At 48.7% G+C, this 24,000-nt stretch overlaps 1 protein-coding gene across 12 annotated transcripts in view; it reads left to right on the top strand.

Annotated features, from left to right (window-relative positions):
• DNMT3B (DNA methyltransferase 3 beta) overlaps positions 1 to 20,490 on the top strand; it is a 47,033-nt gene extending 26,543 nt beyond the window's left edge. For 2 of the 12 annotated variants that reach the window (XM_514580.9, XM_016937692.4), the window contains exons 7-23: positions 9 to 167; positions 2,768 to 2,875; positions 3,796 to 3,940; positions 4,707 to 4,766; positions 6,544 to 6,669; positions 6,785 to 6,829; positions 7,925 to 8,004; positions 8,322 to 8,434; positions 9,595 to 9,778; positions 10,375 to 10,459; positions 11,284 to 11,429; positions 11,962 to 12,052; positions 12,405 to 12,553; positions 13,512 to 13,597; positions 16,469 to 16,538; positions 17,339 to 17,457; positions 18,892 to 20,490. In XM_514580.9, coding sequence (XP_514580.4) covers positions 9 to 167; positions 2,768 to 2,875; positions 3,796 to 3,940; positions 4,707 to 4,766; positions 6,544 to 6,669; positions 6,785 to 6,829; positions 7,925 to 8,004; positions 8,322 to 8,434; positions 9,595 to 9,778; positions 10,375 to 10,459; positions 11,284 to 11,429; positions 11,962 to 12,052; positions 12,405 to 12,553; positions 13,512 to 13,597; positions 16,469 to 16,538; positions 17,339 to 17,457; positions 18,892 to 19,033 — 1,908 coding nt within the window. In that variant the 3' untranslated portion in view covers positions 19,034 to 20,490. The remainder of the gene's footprint in view (positions 1 to 8; positions 168 to 2,767; positions 2,876 to 3,795; positions 3,941 to 4,706; positions 4,767 to 6,543; positions 6,670 to 6,784; positions 6,830 to 7,924; positions 8,005 to 8,321; positions 8,435 to 9,594; positions 9,779 to 10,374; positions 10,460 to 11,283; positions 11,430 to 11,961; positions 12,053 to 12,404; positions 12,554 to 13,511; positions 13,598 to 16,468; positions 16,539 to 17,338; positions 17,458 to 18,891) is intronic. The other 10 variants (XM_003316916.7, XM_016937693.3, XM_063803288.1 and 7 more) reach the window with 5 other exon arrangements.
• Positions 20,491 to 24,000: the final 3,510 nt, after the last annotated feature.

Genomic DNA, 24,000 nt, shown 5'->3' on the forward strand with positions numbered 1-24,000 from the left:
TCTTCCAGGATGGGAAGGAGTTTGGAATAGGGGACCTCGTGTGGGGAAAGATCAAGGGCTTCTCCTGGTGGCCCGCCATGGTGGTGTCTTGGAAGGCCACCTCCAAGCGACAGGCTATGTCTGGCATGCGGTGGGTCCAGTGGTTTGGCGATGGCAAGTTCTCCGAGGTGAGTCCGGGGAAGGGCAAGGGGTTCTGCAGGCCTGAGGCTGTGCCTGCCTGCCTTCCTTTGAAGACAAAGGCCTGGGATTGTATTCTGCAGATGTGTGAGCCTATGCCTTCACACTGTCTGGGAGGAAGGACAAAACTTCCTGTGTTAACCAGCTACAGCAGATTGCACTCACACAGGGGACAAAAGTGCTAGAAAGTTCTGGATCCATGGGCAGTTGGATTTTATGTTATTTCTTAGATTTATCTTTTGGGGGCAGAATCATCAGTGTGGACTCTGAGGGGCCAGGAGTGGCCACGTGAGCAGGTACCCAAAAGTGTTCAGTGGAGAAGCCTGGAAGAGACCGGAAGCATGGCCGTGGCCTCTTGTCATTTAGCCCTGGGGAGAGAAAGGCATGGAGTTGGGTTTAGGGTCACCTGGTATCAGTTGTGAAAAGGGTTTTTAGTAGAATTGGGTATTTCAGAGTCTCTTGATGATTGATTCTAGCCTTTTAAAATCTTTCTTGGTAATGACATTTAGCTGGGGAAGAGCCGTGTTGGGCATAACTAGGCTGTTTTGATTCTTACACTCTTTCAACAAAGATTTTTTTGGGGGCAGTGAGAATGGAGTCTCACTCTGTTGCCCAGACTGGAGTGCAGTGGTGCGATCTTGGCTCACTGCAACCTCCGCCTCCCAGGTTCAAACAATTCTCCTGCCTCAGCCTCCTGAGTGGCTGGGGTTACAGGCACCTGCCCCACACCCTGCTAATATTTGCATTTTTAGTACAGACTGGGTTTCACCATGTTGGCCAGGCTGGTCTCCAACTCCTGACCTCAGATGATCCACCCGCCTCAGCCTCCCAGTGCTGGGATTACAGGCGGGAGCCACCACGCCTGGCCTCAACAAAGATTTTAATCAGACAGACCTATCCTGTGATGGTCTCTTAGAAGTAAATGTTAGTCCTACCCTCAGAGCCCTGAGAGAGGCTAAGTTAGGTGCCTAAGGTCATTGGGCAAGTTGCAGCAGAAGCAAGCCAGGCAGGATTGAAGGAAGGGCTGTACATTCCTGGGATTCAGCTCAAGCAGAGATTCTGTTTTTCCCAGGAATTGAGCTACCATGGGGCCATTTGCCATGAGCTAATTGAAGTTTCCCAAGGGCTACAATAATATATTGGGTGTGGAGTCTCCTTTGTAGGAGAGCCCCTGCATGCAGTTGCCTGCTGTGACCAGCAGAGGGAGGACAAGTCCTGGGCCCATGCTGGCAGTGAGGCAGCTGCTTCCAGGGATGGGAGAGCAGTAACTTCCTGTCAAGTGAAGGAAGATGGATTGTTTGCAATTGCTTTGCCCCATTGAGACATAAAATGCACTTTGCAAGACAGAGTCTGAGGCTAATACAATGCAGTGTGGGGCTGTCAGCATTAGGGGATGAGATGACAATATGGGACCTGGGTCTGGCCTGGGCAAGTGCCTGCTCAGCATGTGTACGCTGTTTGGGTTGTATTGGAGCCACTGGGCGCTGGAACCAGCACTTGTGTTGGAGCGGTTTTTTCCCCCCTACCAGAGCCACAGTATTTTCTCCCCAGTGGTGGTCACACCCCCATATAGGAAATCAGGCATTCCGTGATAAAATGGAGGTTTGCATGAGTGTGAGCACTCTTTATGGAGACTAGAACATTCCCTGTGTCTTTCAGTTCCTTTTTTTTTTTTTTAAGAGATGAGGTCCTCACTGTCACCCAGGCTGGAGTGCAGTGGCACTGTCTTGGCTCACTGCAGCCTCAATCACCTGGGCTCAAGTAATCCTTCTGCCTTAACAGAGCAGCTGAGACTGCAGGTGCACACCACTGTGTTTGGCTCTTAAAAGTTTTTGTAGAGATGGGGTCTTGCTGTGTTGTCCAGGCTAGTCGAACTCCTGGGCTCAAGCGATCCTCTCAACTCCCACTCCCAAAGTGCTGGGAATATAGGCCTGAGCCACTACGTCTGGCCTTTCAGTTCTGATTAGCATCCCTGAACGGCCATTTTCTCTCTCACTGGCAACTCAGTCAGTTCATGCTTGGTCCGGGGACTTGGTACATCAGGAGACTTGTGGAATATGGATTAAATCACAAGAACTAAAGTTAAATAATCACAACAAGTGAAAGGTGCTGTGTCGAGCACTGTTTTCTAAACACATTCATTAGGTGAACTCATTTTAATAAAAGGGTAAAGAGTAAACAATTATCATGCTTAGGAAAGAAGGAATATGTGCAAACCCTCAATGCTGGAGCAGCCACAGAGAATATTAGGACTGAGCCTCAGGGGTCCACACCAGGGACACCTGCTTGGAAAATGTATACAAACACAGGGTTCGCCTAATTGCCTTCATTCAGAGTATCCTCCTTTTCCACAGTGGAAGTGTCGTAACTAACAAGGTTCTGGATATCTGTGTGTTGAGACTCTGCCATTTCTATTTTTCTGCTTTTTTCTTTCCTTCCTTTCAAATAGATGTCTGTGGACTTTATCCCCAGGAATGGTCTCTTGGTTAAAGTGTGTGAAAATCTTCTGCATCTGATGGACAACATTGTGATAGACATGGCACCTGGGACACACCTGTAGGTGGATGTTGATGATGTCTTTCTCTTTTAGGTCTCTGCAGACAAACTGGTGGCACTGGGGCTGTTCAGCCAGCACTTTAATTTGGCCACCTTCAATAAGCTCGTCTCCTATCGAAAAGCCATGTACCATGCTCTGGAGGTAACATGGGATGAGGGAATGAGGGCTAAGCCCTGAGAGCAGGGATGAAGCAAGAGACCCACAGAAACCTTGCTCAGTGTTGCCAAGGGTGGTTTGGAGGGGACAGGGTGGCCAGGGAGGAGGTAAATGACAACATAACATGATGGCCACCGGATTGGGCCTCCCAACAAAGGGATTTGAGACATCCCAGCTGCCACTTATTGGGACCACTAACTGAATCAGAAGGAAAGAGCATGGGCAGTTAGGGGTGCAATATTCGTATCAGTGAATGTGCTTTTCCAGAGACCTCAGAGCCTTCTTATGAGGGTTGGAGTTCACAGCAAGACAGCAGTGGAGGCCAGCTGTCTTCTATCTGTGGGCCGTCTTATCCCCTATGAACCATTATACCCTGTTTCTCCCTTCACCTTGATTTTTTTCCCCCCACCTTTGTTCAGCATTTAAGAGCCAACCTCTTCTCATTGCTAAAGGCTTCATTAGACACTGAAATCCTCTTGGTCCTTCATGTAGGACACAAGTTAATGTCCCCATCTTTAGGGAGATAAAACAAGAAATCTAGTGCCTTCTTATATAAGATACAGAGGAGGTGAGATAGTGCTGGCTGGGGCTTCTATATCTTGGTGGTAGAGTTAATTCTGATATGTCTGCCTTTTGAGTGGGAGGTGACCACTGACATTCCCTAGGGGGAAGAGATCCTATTTGGTGCCTGCATGAAAAGATTTAACCACAACCCCCCGTCCGAGGCCTCTCCCTGCACAGGCCCCTCCTTCCTCTGACACATACCACAGCCCAGGACAGCTGTCTGGCTATGAAAGGGCCCAGTGTGAAGGGGAATGTAGGCCCTGGCTGGGGGAATCCCTGGGTGTGGCCTGGCGAGCACCTCCTCCCCACCCCCCCATTCATCACAGACTCTGCCTTTGCAGAAAGCTAGGGTGCGAGCTGGCAAGACCTTCCCCAGCAGCCCTGGAGACTCATTGGAGGACCAGCTGAAGCCCATGTTGGAGTGGGCCCACGGGGGCTTCAAGCCCACTGGGATCGAGGGCCTCAAACCCAACAACACGCAACCAGGTGGGAATGAGTCCCCATGGCAGCACCCGCTGCCTCTGCTGGTGGGACCACTTCTTGGGAGAGTCAGCCACCCCTGCTGCCCCACACCCCACCCAGCTTTCTAGCAGCTGGTCTCAACTCTGAATGTTGGAAAAATAGGAGCAGGCATACGAAGGCTGTGCCAGCCCTATCTGGCTTCCCCGGCCACTTTCTTGCTGATGGTCATGTGCATATAATTTGTATTGAATCTGACATCTGTCTTGAAGTCAGGATGCAGTGTTGACTAGCACCTTTTTTATTAAAGGAAAAAATAGTTAAGCTATGCTCATTTGAGAAAATTGGAAAGTGTTAAAGAAGAATATGCCACCTGCTAACATTTTGACCAGTACCATATTTCTCCCATTATAAGATAACTCTGGTTTCTAGAAATCCAGGACTTGTCTTACAATCCATACATTTAAAGGCCAGGCATAGTGGCTCATGCCTGTAATCGCAGCACTCTGGGAGGCTGAGGCGAGTGGATCACTTGAGGCGATCACCTGGACAACATGGTGAAAAATAGAAAAATTAGCCTGGTGTGCTTGGCATGTGCCTGTGGTCCCAGCTACCCGGGAGGCTGAGGTGGGAGAATTGGCTTGAGCCCAGGAGGCAGAGGTTGCAGTGCACCGAGATCGCACCACTGCATTCAAGCCTGGGTGACAGAGCAAGACCTTGTCTCAAAAAAGAAAACAGTCCATACATTTAATGTAATGTTTTTTTCTGTTTTGTTTTGTTTTCCCCTCAAAAGTGGTTAATAAGTCGAAGGTGCGTCGTGCAGGCAGTAGGAAATTAGAATCAAGGAAATACGGTATTTCCTTCCTGTCTTTTGACTGTGCCCTGTTTTCTATGCACTTTCTTCTGATTTCTTTGCATATAAAACGGTCACTGGAAAAGAATCAAATTTCTTGAAAAGTCAATCTGAACTCCCTCCCCACTCTCCCCTCACATCCCACCCTCACAAATACCCTCCAGATTAACGTTGGGTTGCACATCCTTCCAGATTTTTCTGAACACTAGTTGGATTCCTGCTTTCCCCTTTATTAATACTGTAAGCACTGTCTGATGTCATTTTGTCACTAAAGGGTCCTTATGATTTTTAATGGCTGTACAATTTTCTTTCCTAGGGTCAGAGTCAAATTTAACCGTGTCCATTAAGATTTTCTGTGTAGATGGAATAGAAATACAAATGGGTTTTACAAAATCCCATTTATAGAATGGGAGCCATATTATGTAAAATTAAAAAGTGCTGGGCTCAGTGGCTCACGCTTATAATCCCAGCATTTTGGGACGCTGAGGTGGGCAGATTGCTTGAGCTCAGGAGTTCCAAGACCAGCCTGGGCAACAGGATGTAACCCTGTTTCTACGAGAAATACAAAATTAGCTGGGTGAGGTGGTGTGTGCCTGTGGAGGCTGAGGTGGGAGGATCACTTGAGCCCAGGAAGTCAGGCTGCAGTTTGCTAAGATCATGCCACTGCACTCCAGCCTGGGTGACACACTGAGAACCTGTCTCAAAAAAAAAAAAAAAAAAAAAAAAAAACCAAAACAGAAACAAAAAAGAAAGAAAAAAACGAGGCCAGGTGCAGTGGCTCATGCCTGTAATCCCAGCACTTTGGGAGGCTGAGGCAGGCAGATCCCTTGTGGTCGGGAGTTCACCAGCCTGGCCAGCATGATGAAACCCCGTCTCTACTAAAATACAAAAATTAGCCAGGTGTGGTGCTGCATGCCTGTAACAGGCTGAGGCAGGAGAATTTCTTGAATCCAGGAGGCGGAGGTTGCAGTGAGCCAAGATCCACGCCATTGCCCTCCAGCCTGGGCAACAAGAAAGGAGCAGGTGAAATTAATACAAATCATGATTTTTTTTTTTTAGCGCTAAATTTCCAAGATGTTAGCATTTTAATATCCAGCTATTATAAAAACTGAGATAGTCTACATTTATAGTGCTGGTTTCAAAATTTCACTTATTTTATATATTTTACATATTACATATTTTACAGATCTCAATTTTGATGCTAAATTTGCAATGAAAATACTTGATCTGTATTAACTATATACAGATTCTTAACTAAATACAGATGTAGATGGTTAAACACAAATTAACTAAATTCATAAAACGTGCATTTGAGAAAGCAGACTCATATGTCTAGGCTAGTCTTAATGAGCCAGTTAGTTGACTTACTTGTCAGTGTTTTAATTAACATTAAATGCAGAATTCATTTCCTCAACAGTTTCAAGTTCTCAGTAGCCACCCCCTATGCCTACTGCCCAGCATGTCAGATATCACAGACATGGGTATGCCAGGCTTTTAGCTTTGAATTGAGCTTTGCTCTCTGAGCTGAGTCATTTTTACATCCTAGTTGTAGCCATTTAAAACCTTGTAAACATGTGTTAAGGATCCTGGGTGCAAGGGGTTTTGAATGAGCTCCTGTTGTGAGTTGCCCATCAAGGGGCCATATACATTCAGTGTGGACCCCCTGTCATGCCCCAATTGCAGCTGGTACCCAGGCATAGCATGGTCTTGTCCTGGGCCCGCATTCTCTCTGGACCCTCTTACCAAGCCACGGCTGCAGTCTAATTACCTTTCACAGAGAACAAGACTCGAAGACGCACAGCTGATGACTCAGCCACCTCTGACTACTGCCCCGCACCCAAGCGCCTCAAGACAAATTGCTATAACAATGGCAAAGACCGAGGGGATGAAGATCAGAGCCGAGGTGATTGTTGGGGACCTGGGATCATGGGGCAGATGGGAGGAGGATGCTGCAGATCAGGAATTGATCTGTACCCGGCTCCCTGACCTCATCTCATGCCTTCTTCTTTTCTCAATAGAACAAATGGCTTCAGATGTTGCCAACAACAAGAGCAGCCTGGAAGGTAACGTTCTCTCCCTCCCAGTCGTCCCCTTCACACCCTGGCTAGGGCTCTAGGCCTGCCTTGTCCTGGCTCATCCACCCTGTCAGGGTTTAACCCAGAGCTCTGTTCCTTAACCTCAGGCCAAGGCCTATTTCTGGACCCTGCATCTTAGTTGCTAGTTTATGGAATGAGTTGCCAATTGTGCCCCTTAAGAGAAAGGTACAGGAAGGGTATGGTGAGGAACAAGGGAAGCTGGGCCATTTTGGCCAGGAGAGCCATAACCTAAAACCAAGATTACTGGTATCATGAACCTTCCCAAAGAAGAACTGCAACTAACAAGCTTTTAGTCACTTGCCTACTGTCAGGCTAAATAGTCTGCTTGCCCTGGCTGGGGATTGCCACTGGATTGGATACTCTGGTCAGAATATACCTCATGGAATACAGAATGTGTGAGGATGAAGTCTCCCTTGCTTCCTTAACCCCTAGTTACTCAATGTTGAATAGGAAAACACCACATCCCTGACCCAGAGAACCCGGGGAAGAGCTTCAGTTTAGAAATCCTATTCCCCAAGACTCACTCCCCCATCTAGCTAGGTAGGGATGCTTGTTTTTGGGTTTTATAAAGGTCCTATCTACCCAGCCAGGGATGCAACTCCGTGCTGACCTGGTGATATGAAGGGAAGGCAGGGTTGCCTACTGGTTAAAGGACCTGGATTCTGAAATTACAGCCATTTGCTGTTTACAGGGTGTGGGCATGGGCAAGTCCTATCATGAGACAACAAGCCAATTGGAGTCACCACAAAATCCTTAGTGTCCCAGTATTTAAAGCTTCTCAAGGATTGTCACACCAGGGAGGTCCCCCTGCTCAGCGTTCTGCCTGACATCATCCTACTGGGGCAGCCCCTTGCCCATCTTGATGTTCCCCATCTGTGAAGTAGGGATGCCACCTGGAAGCATTGTTGAGTGGTAGAAGCTGTGAGGCATGGCCTGAGGTGCAAAGAGTCCTTGGCAAGCTGCTGGCCTGGAGGGAAATCTTAGGAACTGAGAGACCCCAGGCTTCAGCAGCTGGTGTCAGGGCCTCAACTGCCAAAAGCCACAACCCTGTTTTTCTTACAGATGGCTGTTTGTCTTGTGGCAGGAAAAACCCTGTGTCCTTCCACCCTCTCTTTGAGGGGGGGCTCTGTCAGACATGCCGGGTAAGTCCTCCTACTACTGCCCTGGACCTTCCTCCCCTTGCCTCCTCTAACTCCCCTCTCCTTCCCAACAGCACCTGTGTGGAGACTCAGTGAAGCCCACTCATCCCAGCTGCCTTGCACTCTGCCTCTGGGGCAGGATGGGGGACAGCTGTCACAGAGGCCAGTGGCACGCAGGTCACAGCCAGTTGTCCTTTTAAAGGACACCAAGCCACCAGCAGTGTGTTCTGCAGCTGTATCCTAGGGCCTCCACCAGCAAGCCGGCAGGGCCTGCCCTTCTCTGGTCTCCGATTTCACTGGTGTTTCTCTCTGGCTGCCAGGATCGCTTCCTTGAGCTGTTTTACATGTATGATGACGATGGCTATCAGTCTTACTGCACTGTGTGCTGCGAGGGCCGAGAGCTGCTGCTTTGCAGCAACACGAGCTGCTGCCGGTGAGCACTGGGCCCTGTGGGGTGGATGTGGGTGGGCCCCCAAGGCTCCTAGGTTCCTGCAGTCTGCAGACAGCTGTCTGTTGAATGGAATCCTAGGTATGGGAATAGGGAGCTAATTTGCCCTGGAAGCAGCACACAGGGTTTATATTTTGTGGTGGCTGTGGTTGTAGCATAATTGGAGTAGAACTCATGTATACGGAACGGCTCTTTTTTTTGAGACAGGGTCTCGCTGTGTTGCCCAGGGTGTACAGTGACATGATCATAGGTCACTGCAGCCTCCAATTCCTGTGCTCAAGCAATCCTCCCACCTCAGCCTCCTGAACAGCTTGATTATAGGCACATGCCACCACACCCAGCTAGTTATTCTTTCTTTTTTTGAGGTGGAGTCTTGCTCTGTCACCCAGGCTGGAATGCAGTGGCACAATCTTGGCTCACTGCAACCTCTGCCTCCAGGGTACAACAAATTCTCGTGCCTCAGCCTCCCAAGTAGCTGGAATTATAAGTGCGGAGCACCACGCCCAGATAATTTTTGTGTTTTTAGTACAGACAGGGTTTCACCATGTTGACCAGGCTTGTCTCGAACTCCTGACCTCAGGTGATCCACCTGCCCCAGCCTCTCAAATCCCAGCACTCCCAAAGTTCTGGGATTACAGTCATGATCCACCGTGCCTGGCCTATTTTTTTGTAATAAATAAAAAGTGTAATAAATGCTGCCTCGGCTGGTCTCAAATCCCTGGGGTCAAGCCATTCTCCTACCTCAGCCTCCCAAAGCCCCAGAGTTGTAGGTGTGAGCCACCACACCCAGCTAGAGGTGCTCTTAATAGGCCAAGAGCATGAGGGAAGGGGATGAGTAGGGTGTCAGGGAAGGCTAATTCCCTGGTTTGCCAGTTGGCCTGTAATCCAAAGTGTCCATGGAATGAAGTAGGTTGTTGGGAGAGCATTTCTGATCAGAGAGCCTGTGGGATTAAGGGGGTTGGGGTATCCAAGGAAGACGTCAGGGAAGCCCGTACTGCACAGGGCCCCGCAGGCTATGCTGTTAAGCAGCCGATCCTAGGTAAGCTTTCAGGAGGGGGTTGGCATTTCCCTGTGGAAGTGGTAAGGGGGTGGCACAGGAGACCAGCTCTGACAAAGGCATCCCTTCTCCCTGCCACTGGGTCCAGGTGCTTCTGTGTGGAGTGCCTGGAGGTGCTGGTGGGCACAGGCACAGCGGCCGAGGCCAAGCTTCAGGAGCCCTGGAGCTGCTACATGTGTCTCCCGCAGCGCTGTCATGGCGTCCTGCGGCGCCGGAAGGACTGGAACGTGCGCCTGCAGGCCTTCTTCACCAGTGACACGGGGCTTGAATACGTAAGCCACAGGCTCCCGCCTCTACCACCACAGATCTCAGGGGCACAGGGTGTTGGAACGCTCTGGAATTCTCAGAAAGAGTAATAGAAGTAAAGACACGTTGTACCTCTTGGAGCCTCAACGGCTGAGAGACCTGGCGAATTGCCAGCTCCTCTGCACGGTTTTCAGCCGTGCCAGGGTTCACTCCCTCCTTGCCGGCTTCTCAGCGTATGGATTTTCAGGGGCCTGATGAAGAAATGGTTGTATGTAGCCTTCTGAGTTAGCAGAGCTGAGAGGGAAGGAAACAGTAGAAATGCATTTTCTAGTTCTTAGAGGGAAGCCCTAGGTCATTCCTGTCTGGGGTGATACGTTTTCATGTGCGCCTCTGTGCATACATATCTGGCTCATGTCCAAGGATAAATTGACCATTCCTTGCCAAATGCAGGCTCGTGTGCTACACACTTGTCTCCCCAATCCCCATCAAGCCTTCAGTGGGCTTTTTGCAGTGGCTACGGCAAGGTTTGAAGCCCTCTGAGCAGGGTCAGCCTGCCCCTCCCTCAGAGCTTGAGTCTTTGCCCTGTGCCTTCACCACCATGACCTCCTTCCTTACCTGGCAGGAAGCCCCCAAGCTGTACCCTGCCATTCCCGCAGCCCGAAGGCGGCCCATTCGAGTCCTGTCATTGTTTGATGGCATCGCGACAGGTGAGTTCGGGGAACACCTGGAGACACTGCTATCATGTCACAACGGGGTAGCCAGGGAGTCAGAAGGCATGGTTAAGGTGTCTGACATCAGTGGCAAGAAAGGTCCCTGGGGATTACCAGCTCTGAAAAAAACCCTGTCTCCTTGTTTCTCTCCACCTTCTCAACCACCTTGCAGTCTTGGTCATTGAGTTTTATTTATTTATTTTTTCGAGATGGAGTCTCCCTTTGTCACCCAGGTTAGAGTGCAATGGCGTGATCTGTGCTCACTGCAGCCCCCATCTCCGAGGTTCAAGTGATTCTCTCCTCAGCCTCCCAAGTAGCTGGGATTACAAGTGCTCACCACCACGCCCAGCTAATTTTTATATTTTTCGTAGAGACGGGGTTTCTCCATGTTGGTCAGGTTGGTCTCGAATTCCTGACCTCAAGTGATCTGCCCACCTTGGCATCCCAAACCGCTGGGATTAGAGACATGAACCACCGTGCCTGGGCAGTCTTGGTCATTTTAAAAGGACATACATCTTAGCTGTTACACTTTATTTTTTATGTGCAGTTATCTTGAACTTGATTTTCATTCCACATGCATAAGTATAATTGGAGATAAACTAGTTAACAACTACTGCTACCTCTGGTTTTGGTTCCCTTCTTTTCCTCCTATATGGAGTTTACACAGCCAATATGTGTGGTGCGTGTATAGCCTTTGCTGGATTGAACGCATGTGATACAGTCATGAGGAATTGTTCATTTTACCATAGCAGGGAGTGGAGGAAATGAGCTGCTGTGTGCTCAGCATCATTTATGCTTCTGTGTCTCTCTGGCCCCCACAGGCTACCTAGTCCTCAAAGAGTTGGGCATAAAGGTAGGAAAGTACGTCGCCTCTGAAGTGTGTGAGGAGTCCATTGCTGTTGGAACCGTGAAGCACGAGGGGAATATCAAATACGTGAACGACGTGAGGAACATCACAAAGAAAAATGTGAGGGCAGTCTGTACCTTGCGGGCCTCGTCTCTTCCTGTCTCCCCAGTCCTCCACACCCTGAAACCCACATGTAGGCCCCATCCCTGAGACCCCAGAAAAAAGGATTGAAATCCTGTGGGAATCTTAAGCATTAGGTTAGGGTCAGAAGTGGAGTTGGTGACCAGGCAAGATTCTATTTTTTTCTGGAGACAGTCTCCCTCTGGAGTGCAGTGGCATGATCTCAGCTCACTGTAACCTCTGCCTCCCGGGTTTAAGCGATTCTCCTGCCTCAGCCTCCCAAAGTGCTGGGATTACAGCCACCTGCCACCATGCTGGGCTAATTTTTATATTTCTAGTAGAGTTGGGGTTTCTCCATGTTGGCCAAGCTGGTCTCGAACTCCTGACCTCAGGTAATCCACCCCCGCCGTCAGCCTTCCTGGGATTACAGGTGTGAGCCACCTCGTCCAGCCCCACGCAAGATTCTAGAAGTGGGTCAAGCTCTCTTTCCCTCTGTCCACACCCTCATCCTGACTCTGTCTCTCTCTCTCAGATTGAAGAATGGGGCCCATTTGACTTGGTGATTGGCGGAAGCCCATGCAACGATCTCTCAAATGTGAATCCAGCCAGGAAAGGCCTGTATGGTGAGCATCCTTCTCTCTGGCAGTCCCTGGAGAGCCTATGTCACCTGACCACTGGCCCAGGTGCAGCAGCCTGAGAAGGAGCCACTTGCTTCTGGCCAAGTTACTGGCAGCATCAGGGGCCTGTTGGTGCTGCCTACGCTCCATAGTAAATCCTCAGCCCACAAGGGAAATACCCTAGTAAATAGTGCCCTGCTGCTGCCTGTGTCCCTGCTGTCATTCAGGTGGACATAGACTGGTAGGCATCGCCCTGAACTGTCAAGAGGCCATTGGGAACCTGTTGGTCTCAGGGAATAAGGTGGGTTGGGCTGGAGGTTTCAAACGAACCCTGCGCTGTCATCTTTTCTGAGCACAGAGGGTACAGGCCGGCTCTTCTTCGAATTTTACCACCTGCTGAATTACTCACGCCCCAAGGAGGGTGATGACCGGCCATTCTTCTGGATGTTTGAGAATGTTGTAGCCATGAAGGTTGGCGACAAGAGGGACATCTCACGGTTCCTGGAGGTGAGGGAATCTGGGGACCTGATTGTCACAGACAGCCAGGGCAGGGAAAGCGCTGCTGGCAGTGATGATTGGTGGGTGTTGCCAACATTGGGAATGACTTTCCCGTTCTTGGTCTGGCTAGATCCAATAGTGAGGGGTTCAGTGGGTTCTCTTAGTACATGGAAAATATTTTTTTTGAGACAGGGTCTTGCTCTGTCACCCAGGCTGAAGTACAGTGGCATTATTACAGCTCACTGGAGCCTCAAACAGCTGGGCTCAGGCAATCCTCCTACCTCAGCCTCCCAAGTGGCTGGGACTACAGGGGCACACCACCGTGCCCAGCCAATTTTTGTATTTTTGGTAGAGACAGCGTCTTGGTATGTTGCACACCCTAGTCTTGAACTCCTGGGCTCAAGCGATCCGCCCACCTCCCAACGTGTTGGGATTGGAGATAGAGATGTGAGCCACCATCCCCTGCCAGTACAGGGAAAATAATTGATCTCTAATCTCAGCCCAACTCTTTGAAGTCAGAAATGATGAAACAAACCATCATCTGCTGTTAAGGACTCATGAGATTTGACTCAATTTTTTACTCTAGAGAGTTTTCTCATTTTTGATATGAAAACTGCTTTAGACCAGGCACAGTGGCTCATGTCTGCAGTCCTAGCATTTTGGGAGGCTGAGGTTGGAGGATCACTTGAGCCCACGGTGTATCATATTTTGTAATAATCTGGCGTATCCCAGGGGATACCGTCTCAGAATCTGCAGGTTTGACCTTATCTCTTTAGCTACCATTAGCATAGTATGAGGGCATTTACCATGTCCTCTAGCCAGCCTCCTGATGGCAGTAGGTCTTTCCTGTTTTGGAGGATCCGTGCCTCATCCATAGTCAGGGAATAGCCCTGTCACCTGCAAAGGTCTGGTTGACACTGAAACTCTAATAATAGGCTCCTAACAGCAACCTTCTTTCTCCCCACAGTGTAATCCAGTGATGATTGATGCCATCAAAGTTTCTGCTGCTCACAGGGCCCGATACTTCTGGGGCAACCTACCCGGGATGAACAGGTAACAAAGGGCTCTTAGTGGGTCAGGTAACAGCCAAGTTAAATATGTGATAACAAGCTCTGACATTCAAGCCTTCCTAGAAAGACCTGGCTCTGCTGAGAAATAATTATACCTGGATTTCAGACCACCTGTGGTCGTCCGGGTTGATCTCTGTTAAGATGTTCAGCAAGTACCTGGGAATCTCTGTAGGAGTCCCACTCTTACCTGTTGTAAGCTGCCGATGGACCTGATCCTAAAAGTCCCACGTGGCTGGGTGCGGTGGCTCACGCCTGTAATCCCAGCACTTTGGGAGGCCGAGGCTGGAGGATCGCTTGAGCCCAGGAGTTCTAGACTAGCCTGGGCAACAAAGTGAGACCCCGTCTCTACAAAAAAATAAAGAAAAATACAAGTCTCATGAGCTGTGGCCAGACTGTGTACCTCCTTCCTGCCAGGGATCTCTCAAGACTTGAGCTTGTTGATGCTCCTGCCCTTCACCTCTCCTCCCCGTTGATGTAGTGACAGCCGTCTGGAAATGGAAGTAGATTGTTGTTACCGGTGCCTTTCCTCCTGCCCTGGAGATGAAGCGATCTTGGCCAGGCTCATGGTGACCAACCAGGTGGCAGAGCTGCTATGACAAACAATAGCCCAAAGACTATGTCCCTCAGATTCTCATCACCAGGAGCATTTCATATTTTGTTATCGTATACTAAAAACAGTCTTCTTCAGACACTCTGAAAGCCACAAAGCAGCTTTGCTGAGGATTAATTATTTCTTCTATATGTGGTTTCAAGGAGAAGAACTTGCTAATTAAGATGTAAAATGTTATGGTAATGTGACATCCCAGACTTGCAAATGAGTTGAGCTTAAAACATTCTCCTGTAGAAGGAGGCATGGAAACATAATAACCTTCTGCCACTTAGTGAAGTGTGGACAGAGGTGAGGGTCCTGGGGTAGCTTGGAGGATTTTTATTGGCCACCTTGCCCGTGTGCTTGGCTAAGCAGCCAGTCTTAGGGTGCCATGTCTGTGTCTGGAATTAAATGGGTTAATGCTTTCAACATTTGAACTCCCAGTAGGCCAGGCACTGTTACGCTGTTGCCATTTTCGTGGTTAAACACATCATGTCGATAGTGACATGCCGAAGGGGGAGGGAGAGAAGACAATGATTTGGGGTTTATTGCTGGCGGATGGACATTGGAAGGGTTGATGGGGAAGGCTTCTCATTCTAGTGAAGGTCCTAAGTGAAGGGATGGACCCATGCAGTTATTAGAGTACTCCAGGTGGGAAGAGGGTCTGGGATGATGGGAAACATCCCCAGACCAGCTCAGAGCACCCTAGGTGGGGTGACTGGGAGAGAAGGACCAAGTAACTTGGGCCTTAATGTGGTACCGCTGAAATCACTTTGGCATGGGAAGTTACAGATGAGATGAATTGTGCTTTGGTTCATGGTAGATTCTGGGTGGATTATAGACAATAACAGGATGGAGGCGGGAATGGGGAGACAAGTGAAGGGACTAGACTGCTCAAAGAAGGAGAGATGACTGATTATGATGTTATGCCCCAGGAGGTGCCATCCATAGAGAACACAGTGTGAGTGGTGGCCCCTGGGGTTTGCAGCACAGCAATCCTGTGACTTAGCAAGGACGGATCAGATTCAACATATCTGGAGGGTAGGACATTTGCTAATGCATTGGATGTGTAGGCTATGAGGTGGAAAGAGCAGTGAGACCTGATGCAGATCTGATGCTGTGACTAAGCTCTGCAGGCTTATAGGATGGGTGTGTCAGGCATCATTTAGGGGACAGACCCAAGTCATCTGGCTTGTTTAGAGCTTAATCTTATAGTCAGCACAAGGCGGGGCTGTGCAGTGTCCTTTTCTTCTGGGCCCTCAGCTCCCCTGGGTCCATGTCAGAGGTAGGAATGGGGATAGAGGTAGCATTTGAAGCCTGGCAGGTGAGGTCAAGGAAATCTATCAGTCTAGGGGAAATATGTGTTGTGATTTCCTCAGCCCCTCTTGTAGGCACGGTTCCCATTCTCATGTCTGAGTTGTTTGGCCTTGACATTCCTAACACAGGTTACTATGGCCGTCCCTGCGTCCAGTCCTCTTGCACCGGTTTCTGTTCTGGAGCTGCTCAACTACTTTCAGTTCTAGCCCTTGCCCTTCTTAGTCATCTGTTTGCCTCTCTCTGCATTTGCAAAATAATTTTCAAGGGTGAAAGTTAAAAGCGTGCTTAGTCTTTTTTTTTTTTTTTTTTTTTTTTTGGAACCTTAAGAGACAGGGTCTGGTTCCCAGGCTGGAGTGCAGTATTGTAATCATAACTCACTGTAGCCTCCAACTCCTAGGCTTAAGCGATCCTCCTGCTTTGAACTCCCAAATTGCTGGGATTAAGGGTAGGAACCACTGCAGGCGGTTGCCATTCACTTTTAAAGCCTCCTGAGGCTATATCCCCAGCAGTGAGCCACCAAACTGTGGGTGTGATGTGATAATTGTATCAGGTAGACCCACAAAAATCTATTCCAAGCTCCTCACTTTAAAATAGACAGGAAGCCCAAAGGGGTAGTGTGACTCGCTCAAGCTCAGTCAGTGAGCAGTGTGGAGCTGGGACCTGAGGTTTCTCCTGCCCTACCCCGTGCAGTGTTCCTGCTCAATGGGAACCTGACTTTGAAGTCCAGGCAGGGGAGCATTACCTCCTGGATGCTGGGCTGTCCCCTCTAGCCCATCCTTGGCTTTGGCACACAGGCTTGTGCTCATGCCAGGATCATTTTCATCATTTATTTGTAGCCAAGTTCACTGCCAGGGCACATCTCTGCAACATAGACCCTCACTCCCACCTTGTGCCTAGCAGAGGACCCTCTCTAGCTAGTAAGAAGTAATGGGTTTTGGCTGTTCCCAGGCCCGTGATAGCATCAAAGAATGATAAACTCGAGCTGCAGGACTGCTTGGAATACAATAGGATAGCCAAGGTAAGACGAGCTGTGGCCCTCTGGAAAAATGCACTTGGTGACCTCCAAGTGGGGACTTGGGAGATGACCTTGGTGTTTGATTGGTTCCTACTCCTCCCCCCACGTGACTTCCTGGTGTTGGGCTTCTCTCTCCCACATTGTTCTGTCCCATCCTCAAATACAGAGATTAGGAGACATTCGTGATAAGTAATCACGACGAGAAAAGGCAACTAGTCTTTCTAATTTTAGTACTGGATACATAAAGACAAAGAGTTTCAGCTGGCCCTCTCAGGGAGAAAGGAATCATTAATCCTTTTGCCAAAAAATTAATTTGCTGTCAAGTCATAGAATATGAAGACCTCCATAAACCTAAATCTCAATGTTTGCATCAAGCTAAGATCCATTTTCTAAACTCCAGTTGAGCATTCTCTGTATCTGGGTGGTTTTTACTTTTTTACTTAATCTTGCTTGATCAGGAACTCTGGTGTCTTCTTGGCCCCCCACGTGATCTCATTCATGGTCGCTTTTTTGTTTATCTCATTTTCTCTGAGGCTGGTCCTTCCTGTTAACGTCTTGACATTTGTGGGAAGCACAAAATGTTCTTGTCCCTCCAACTCTGCTTTTCGCTCCCTGCCCTGCCATTCCTCTCCCGCGCCTGCCCTCTCCCTTCCATCTTTCCCAGGTACTTTTCTCTCCCAGCCCTGCCACTCTTCTGCCACGCCTGCGCTCTCCCCTCCATCTTTCCCAGGTACTTTTGAGCATTGACTCCATCCAGGTCCCTTCATTCTGTGCTCACTCCATGATGTCATTTTGTTCTCCAGTTAAAGAAAGTACAGACAATAACCACCAAGTCGAACTCGATCAAACAGGGGAAAAACCAACTTTTCCCTGTTGTCATGAATGGCAAAGAAGATGTTTTGTGGTGCACTGAGCTCGAAAGGTGAGCAAGGCTGCACTTGGAGAGGGAAACTGTGCAGATCAAAACACAAATGGGCAGACATGGGCAGGTGCTTACCTTCATTCTTGATGGCCTCACTGCCCTTTGGTGTTACTGGGGCGAGGAGTAATAATACCTTTTCATAGTTCGCCCTTATTTCCTGACAAAAATGGCAGAGGGGGTGTGGTGGTGGTGAGGAATCTGAGACATGAGGTCATTAGGCCACACCATCTGTCTGTTGGCTGCACTGCCGTGACATCTGCCTGTCCCAACATGCTGGGACACTATGATGTGTGAGAAGCCAGTGAAAGAAAACCCCACAGACATGCCATTCTTGAAGACTTCAGTTTGCTCATTCTATAAATGATTCCTTCTTAGCCACAGTTTATCCTCTCCTTCCCTTTCTTTGGGCTAAGTTTGTCTGTTTTGATGCAAATAACCATCTCTTGGATTTCAGTTCTGTTCTGTTCTGTTTTCTTTCACTCCTCTATTGTTTGTTCATTTTGCTTATACTATTTTTAAAAAATCATTATTTGCTATAGTGATTATGGCTTTGAACATTCCTCTTTACATGTATTCTGTATTCTGAAGGCTTTGATATAGAGTATTTTCATTCCAGATATTTCACTTCTACAACTCATTTAATTTCTTCTTTGACTTACCAACAGTTTTCTGAGTATAAAAGTAACTTCTGATTAGTATTTATGCTGTAGATTATTCTGTATGGACCTAAACCTAAAATGGTTGGTGCAGATGGCTGACATTGTGTAGACGCTAAGACCAAGCAAGACACAGGCCTGAGGTATCACATCTTTGGCATGTTTCTGAATAACCCACGCAGCCATTGGCCTGTTGGGATGACTTTTAGTATTGGATTGTATACCTGAATGACACTGAGGCTCAGCCTCTGTAGCCTCTTTCCAGGCCTGGTAGAATCCTATAGAGGAAGCTTTTGGTATATTTGATGCCATCTGCCTGAAGTCATCTAGCATGGTCCTTCATCCGGCAGCTGGGTTTGAAGAGGGAAGGAAAACTCCAGTTGCCTGAGCCTGTGATGACTGAAAATCTAGGCTGTTTTTGAGTGACCTTGTTCCTTATTAAGGAAATTGCTTAATTTCTCCCATCATAGTGTTTTGAAGATGGATACATTGCTGGCTGGCTGATTTAGTATGCATGCATTTATTCTAGGAAGGTCCTCTGAGCACCAACTCTATGCCAAGAGTATGGTGCTAGGCCTGCACAAAACAGGGGACTTTCATTTGTGAGCAATTTGTAAGCAAGTGTTCTGAATTAAGGGCTCTGAATTTAGGTCCTTGGGGACCTTACTGATGGGACTGAGGGATGGTGAAGGCAGAAAGAGTGGGACCTGGCTGGTTGAGGCTGTCAGCATCCTGGAGGCACTTCTGACTCGCTGTCTTTTCACTCCGGTACCCCCAGGATCTTTGGCTTTCCTGTGCACTACACAGACGTGTCCAACATGGGCCGGGGTGCCCGCCAGAAGCTGCTGGGAAGGTCCTGGAGCGTGCCTGTCATCCGACACCTCTTCGCCCCTCTGAAGGACTACTTTGCATGTGAATAGTTCCAGCCAGGCCCCAAGCCCACTGGGGTGTGTGGCAGAGCCAGGACCCAGGAGGTGTGATTCCTGAAGGCATCCCCAGGCCCTGCTCTTCCTCAGCTGTGTCGGTCATACCGTGTACCTCAGTTCCCTCTTGCTCAGTGGGGGCAGAGCCACCTGACTCTTGCAGGGGTAGCCTGAGGTGCCGCCTCCTTGTGCACAATTCAGACCTGGCTGCTTGGAGCAGCCTAACACGGTGCTCATTTTTTCTTCTCCTAAAACTTTAAAACTTGAAGTAGGTAGCAACGTGGCTTTTTTTTTTCCCCTTCCTGGGTCTACCACTCAGAGAAACAATGGCTAAGATACCAAAACCACAGTGCCGACAGCTCTCCAATACTCAGGTTAATGCTGAAAAATCATCCAAGACAGTTATTGCAAGAGTTTAATTTTTGAAAACTGGCTACTGCTCTGTGTTTACAGATGTGTGCAGTTGTAGGCATGTAGCTACAGGACATTTTTAAGGGCCCGGGATCGTTTTTTCCCAGGGCAAGCAGAAGAGAAAATGTTGTATATGTCTTTTACCCGGCACATTCCCCTTGCCTAAATACAAGGGCTGGAGTCTGCACGGGACCTATTAGAGTATTTTCCACAATGATGATGATTTCAGCAGGGATGACGTCATCATCACATTCAGGGCTATTTTTTCCCCCACAAACCCAAGGGCAGGGGCCACTCTTAGCTAAATCCCTCCCAGTGACTGCAATAGAACCCTCTGGGGAGCTCAGGAAGGGGTGTGCTGAGTTCTATAATATAAGCTGCCAGATATTTTGTAGACAACTATGGCTCCTCCGCATCTCCCTCTTCCCTAGGAGAGGAGTGTGAAGCAAGGAGCTTAGATAAGACACCCCCTCAAACCCATTCCCTCTCCAAGAGACCTACCCTCCACAGGCACAGGTCCCCGGATGAGAAGTCTGCTACCCTCATTTCTCATCTTTTTACTAAACTCAGAGGCAGTGACAGCAGTCAGGGACAGACATACATTTCTCATACCTTCCCCACATCTGAGAGATGACAGGGAAAACTGCAAAGCTCGGTGCTCCCTTTGGAGATTTTTAAATCCTTTTTTATTCCATAAGAAGTCGTTTTTAGGGAGAACGGGAGTTGAGACAAGCTGCATTTCAGAAATGCTGTCATAATGGTTTTTAACACCTTTTACTCTTCTTACTGGTGCTATTTTGTAGAATAAGGAACAACGTTGACAAGTTTTGTGGGGCTTTTTATACACTTTTTTTAAAATCTCAAACTTCTATTTTTATGTTTAACGTTTTCATTAAAATTTGTTTGTAACTGGAGCCACGACGTAACAAATATGGGGAAAAAACTGTGCCTTGTTTCAACAGTTTTTGCTAATTTTTAGGCTGAAAGATGACGGATGCCTAGAGTTTACCTTATGTTTAATTAAAATCAGTATTTGTCTATAACTGTCTGATGTCCCTTTTCTTCTGCAGGTCAGATGGATGGGACATGGGGGAGGGCCTGGCTAACATGTCAGGGTGGGAGTTTGGAAGTAGGTGATTCATTCATTCACGTATTCAAACGCAATGTGACCCCAAGCTGACTGGAGCTTACTTACAGTGTAATACACTGGTTCTGCACCATTGGCTCACGCCTGTAATCCTAGCCAGGGTGGGCGGATCTTTTCCGCCCAGGAGTTCGAGACCAGCCTTGCCAACATGGCAAAACCCCGTCCGTACAAAAAAAAAACCAAGAATCCAGGCTGGGCACGGTGGCTCATGCCTGTAATCTCAGCACTTTGGGAGGCCAAGGCGGGCAGATCACAAGGTCAGGAGATCGAGACCATTCTGGCTAACCCTGGAAACCCTGTCTCTACTAAAAATACAAATTAGCCAGGCGTGGTAGTCCCAGCTACTCTCAGGAGGCTGAGGCAGAAGAATGTCGTGAACCCAGGAGGCGGAGCTTGCAGTGAACCTAGACCGTGCCACTGCACTCCAGCCTGGGCGACAGAGCGAGACTCCGTCTCCAGGAAAAAAAAAAAAAAAAAAAAGAATCCAGCACATCTGCTTCCCTTGGAGGGCTTGTCAGGGCTGTGGTTGCTGGCCCAACCTCCAGAGTTTCTGACTCCAAGTGGACCCTAGGAATTTTCAGTCACACGGTGGCACAATTACTGCTCATTGCAGCCTGGACTTCCCGGACTCAAGTGATCCTCCTCTGTCAGCCTCCAAGTAGCTGGTACCACAGGCATGCACCACCACACCCAGCCTGACCCTAGGAATTTGATGCCACTATCCAGGGAACACACCGGACTAGTGAATGGGTATCTAACTCATGGTTCCCAAATATGGCTTGAGTGTCTGAATTCATTTAAAAGCTCCGTGTGTGGGACACCTGTTTCCAGACATACAGATCTTGGGGAACTGATCAAGGTGATAATCACCTCTAGCAAAAGATCCTAATGATGATTCTCACAGTTCGTCGTGCTTCGGTGGGATTCTATACCTTATTCCACAGCTCCCAAGTTGATGTGTTGCAGGTCAACCACCTTCCGTGAGGGGGCTAATTGGGAGTGGCCCTGTGGTCCCAGCCGAGCCCGTGTCCTCTACCCTTTGGAGTGTGATTCTCAGCATGCCCCCAACTAAAATCCTGGCCTTCAATGAGCACTCACGATGTCGGTTGCCCTTCTAAGCCTAATATTGCAACACCAGTAATCCCATTTTACTTTACATGGGGTTCCCCAGGCAGGAGTCCCAAGGCCAGAGCCCATCGGGCCACACTCATCTCCAGCCTTTGGTCAGGGAAAAAGGTTAATGCTGGTTAGCTAGCGCATTTAGAGAGGGAATAGGGTGGTGCACTTGGGGTTCACCCACTGAACACCAGTCAGACCGAGCACCTCTGAGCCTCCCAGGCCATGTGTGAGTTGGGCTATAATCATGGCCATCTCTTAAATAAGGTCAGATTTCTAAAGGGCCTGGCCCAGGGTTTGGGGAGGGAAGAAGCTTCCAGAGTGGAAGGATGAACATGTTATTAGAAAGGTGCTTCAGGACTAGAACAGCCCACGTGCAGGTTGCCATGGTGAGATAACTGGCAATTAGCAAGCTAGCCCCACACAACCTCCCCTGCCTCCCCGGGTATTGAGACCCCAGGGACCTGGGCCACCCAATTAAGCCATCTTGTGTACAATGCTGCACCAAATACCAGGACAGGATGAAGCCAGCTAAACAGCCCTGGCCTCGAAACCCTAAGACAGACGGGCGAGCCCTCCAGATGAGGGGTCCTTGGCGTCCTGGCCTGCTTGTTGGAGGTGGGGGACTCAGAGGGAGTATGGGGGTAATTCTTGTGTTTTCTCAAGATGAGGTTAGGCCGGTATCTGAGTGTTCCCAGGTTCTGAGGCAGGGGGAGAATGCAGTGAGTGTTCTGATCTGGGGAAAGAGGTTGGAGTTTGAATCCTATGTGGGCCTTTGCTGAAGCAGTCTTTGGGTTTGCTTGGATTTGTATCTGGGGTCTGGCATGTTTCTGTGTCACTTGGAGCAAGCAGATGACTTAACCTCTTGGGGTTTTTCATCTCTCACCTAAAAGGTGGAGATACCAGCCCGGTCAACATGGTGAAACCCCATCTCTACCAAAAAAGACAAAAATTAGCTGGGCGTGGTGGCATGCACCTGTCATCCCAGCTACTGGGTGTGGCTGAGGTGGGAGAATGGCTTGAACCCGGGAAATGGAGGTTGTCGCTGTGAGCTGAGATCGCACCACTGCACTCCAGCTTGGGCGACAGAGTGAGACTCTGTCTCAACAACAACAAAAAAAGTGATAAAGTGGAAATAATAAATCCTACCTACTTCATAGGGTTACTGAAGTTCAAAGGCCAGATCTAGGTAAAGTGCTTTGCCTGACACCTGGCAGGCAATAAACTTCACATATATGAGATGGCATTATTGTAAAAATGAGACCCATTAATCAATGCAGTGCTAATGACAATGAAGACTGGATGCACGTAGTGATAGTAACACGCAATGTTTATCAATAATAATAGCCATAGGCCAGGCACGCTGGCACACACCTTGCAATCCCAGCACTTTGGGAGGCTGAAGTAGGCAGATCACTTCAGGATTTGAGACCAGCCTGGGCAGCACGGAGAGGGTTTCACACCCCCCTCTACAAAAAAATTTTAAAATTAGCCAGGTATGGTGGCACGCCCCTGTAGTCCAGCTACTCGGGAGGCTGAAGTGAGAGGACCACTTGACCTCAGGAGGTGGAGGTTGCAGTGAGCCGAGATTGCGCCACTGCATTCCAGCCTGGGCAACAGTGAGACCCTGCCTCATACAATAATAGTAATACTTTTTAAAAGGCAGGGTAATATTTCCCCAGATGTTGTCAGCAGCTAGGCTGACTGGTGTCAACTGTAGCAACAGTGGCATCGGGTGTGGAACTTGTGCCCCTCACCACCCCCCACATCCTGTAGAGATCCCAATGCTCCTTGCGAGGGTTCCCATCCTGTCTCCACTTCCCTGCTAATTTGTGACCTTGGGCGTGCTTGGGCCTTGTTTACCCAACTATAAAATAGGGATAATATCAACATCACAGAGCTGATGCGCGGATCAAACAATTCAGTATATGTGAGGCACATGGGATGGGGACTGAATGCTGAGTAAATGACAGTGACAAATGACCCAAAAATGCTTTTTTATTACTGTTAGAGAATTCTGGCAACCCTGTGAGGCCTGATTACCATGATTATAAGTAAGAGAACTGACTCCAAGGAGGTCTCATCACATACCCAAGGTCACCCAGCTAGCAGCAAAAGGAGTTGTGCATTGGAATCTGCTCTGGGAAGCCAGTCTACTTTTTCTCCTTGGTCTCACCTGCATCTTTGTTCTTGTTTGTTTGTTGTTTTGCTGGAGCTTGAAATTACCTGCTGCCCTTTGTAGCATTTTGCCCTCCTTCCTAGCTTCCTTCCCTTCCTTTTATCCTGCCTA

The sequence above is a fragment of the Pan troglodytes genome, chromosome 21 (genome assembly GCF_028858775.2).
Source record: "Pan troglodytes isolate AG18354 chromosome 21, NHGRI_mPanTro3-v2.0_pri, whole genome shotgun sequence".
NCBI lineage: Eukaryota > Metazoa > Chordata > Mammalia > Primates > Hominidae > Pan > Pan troglodytes.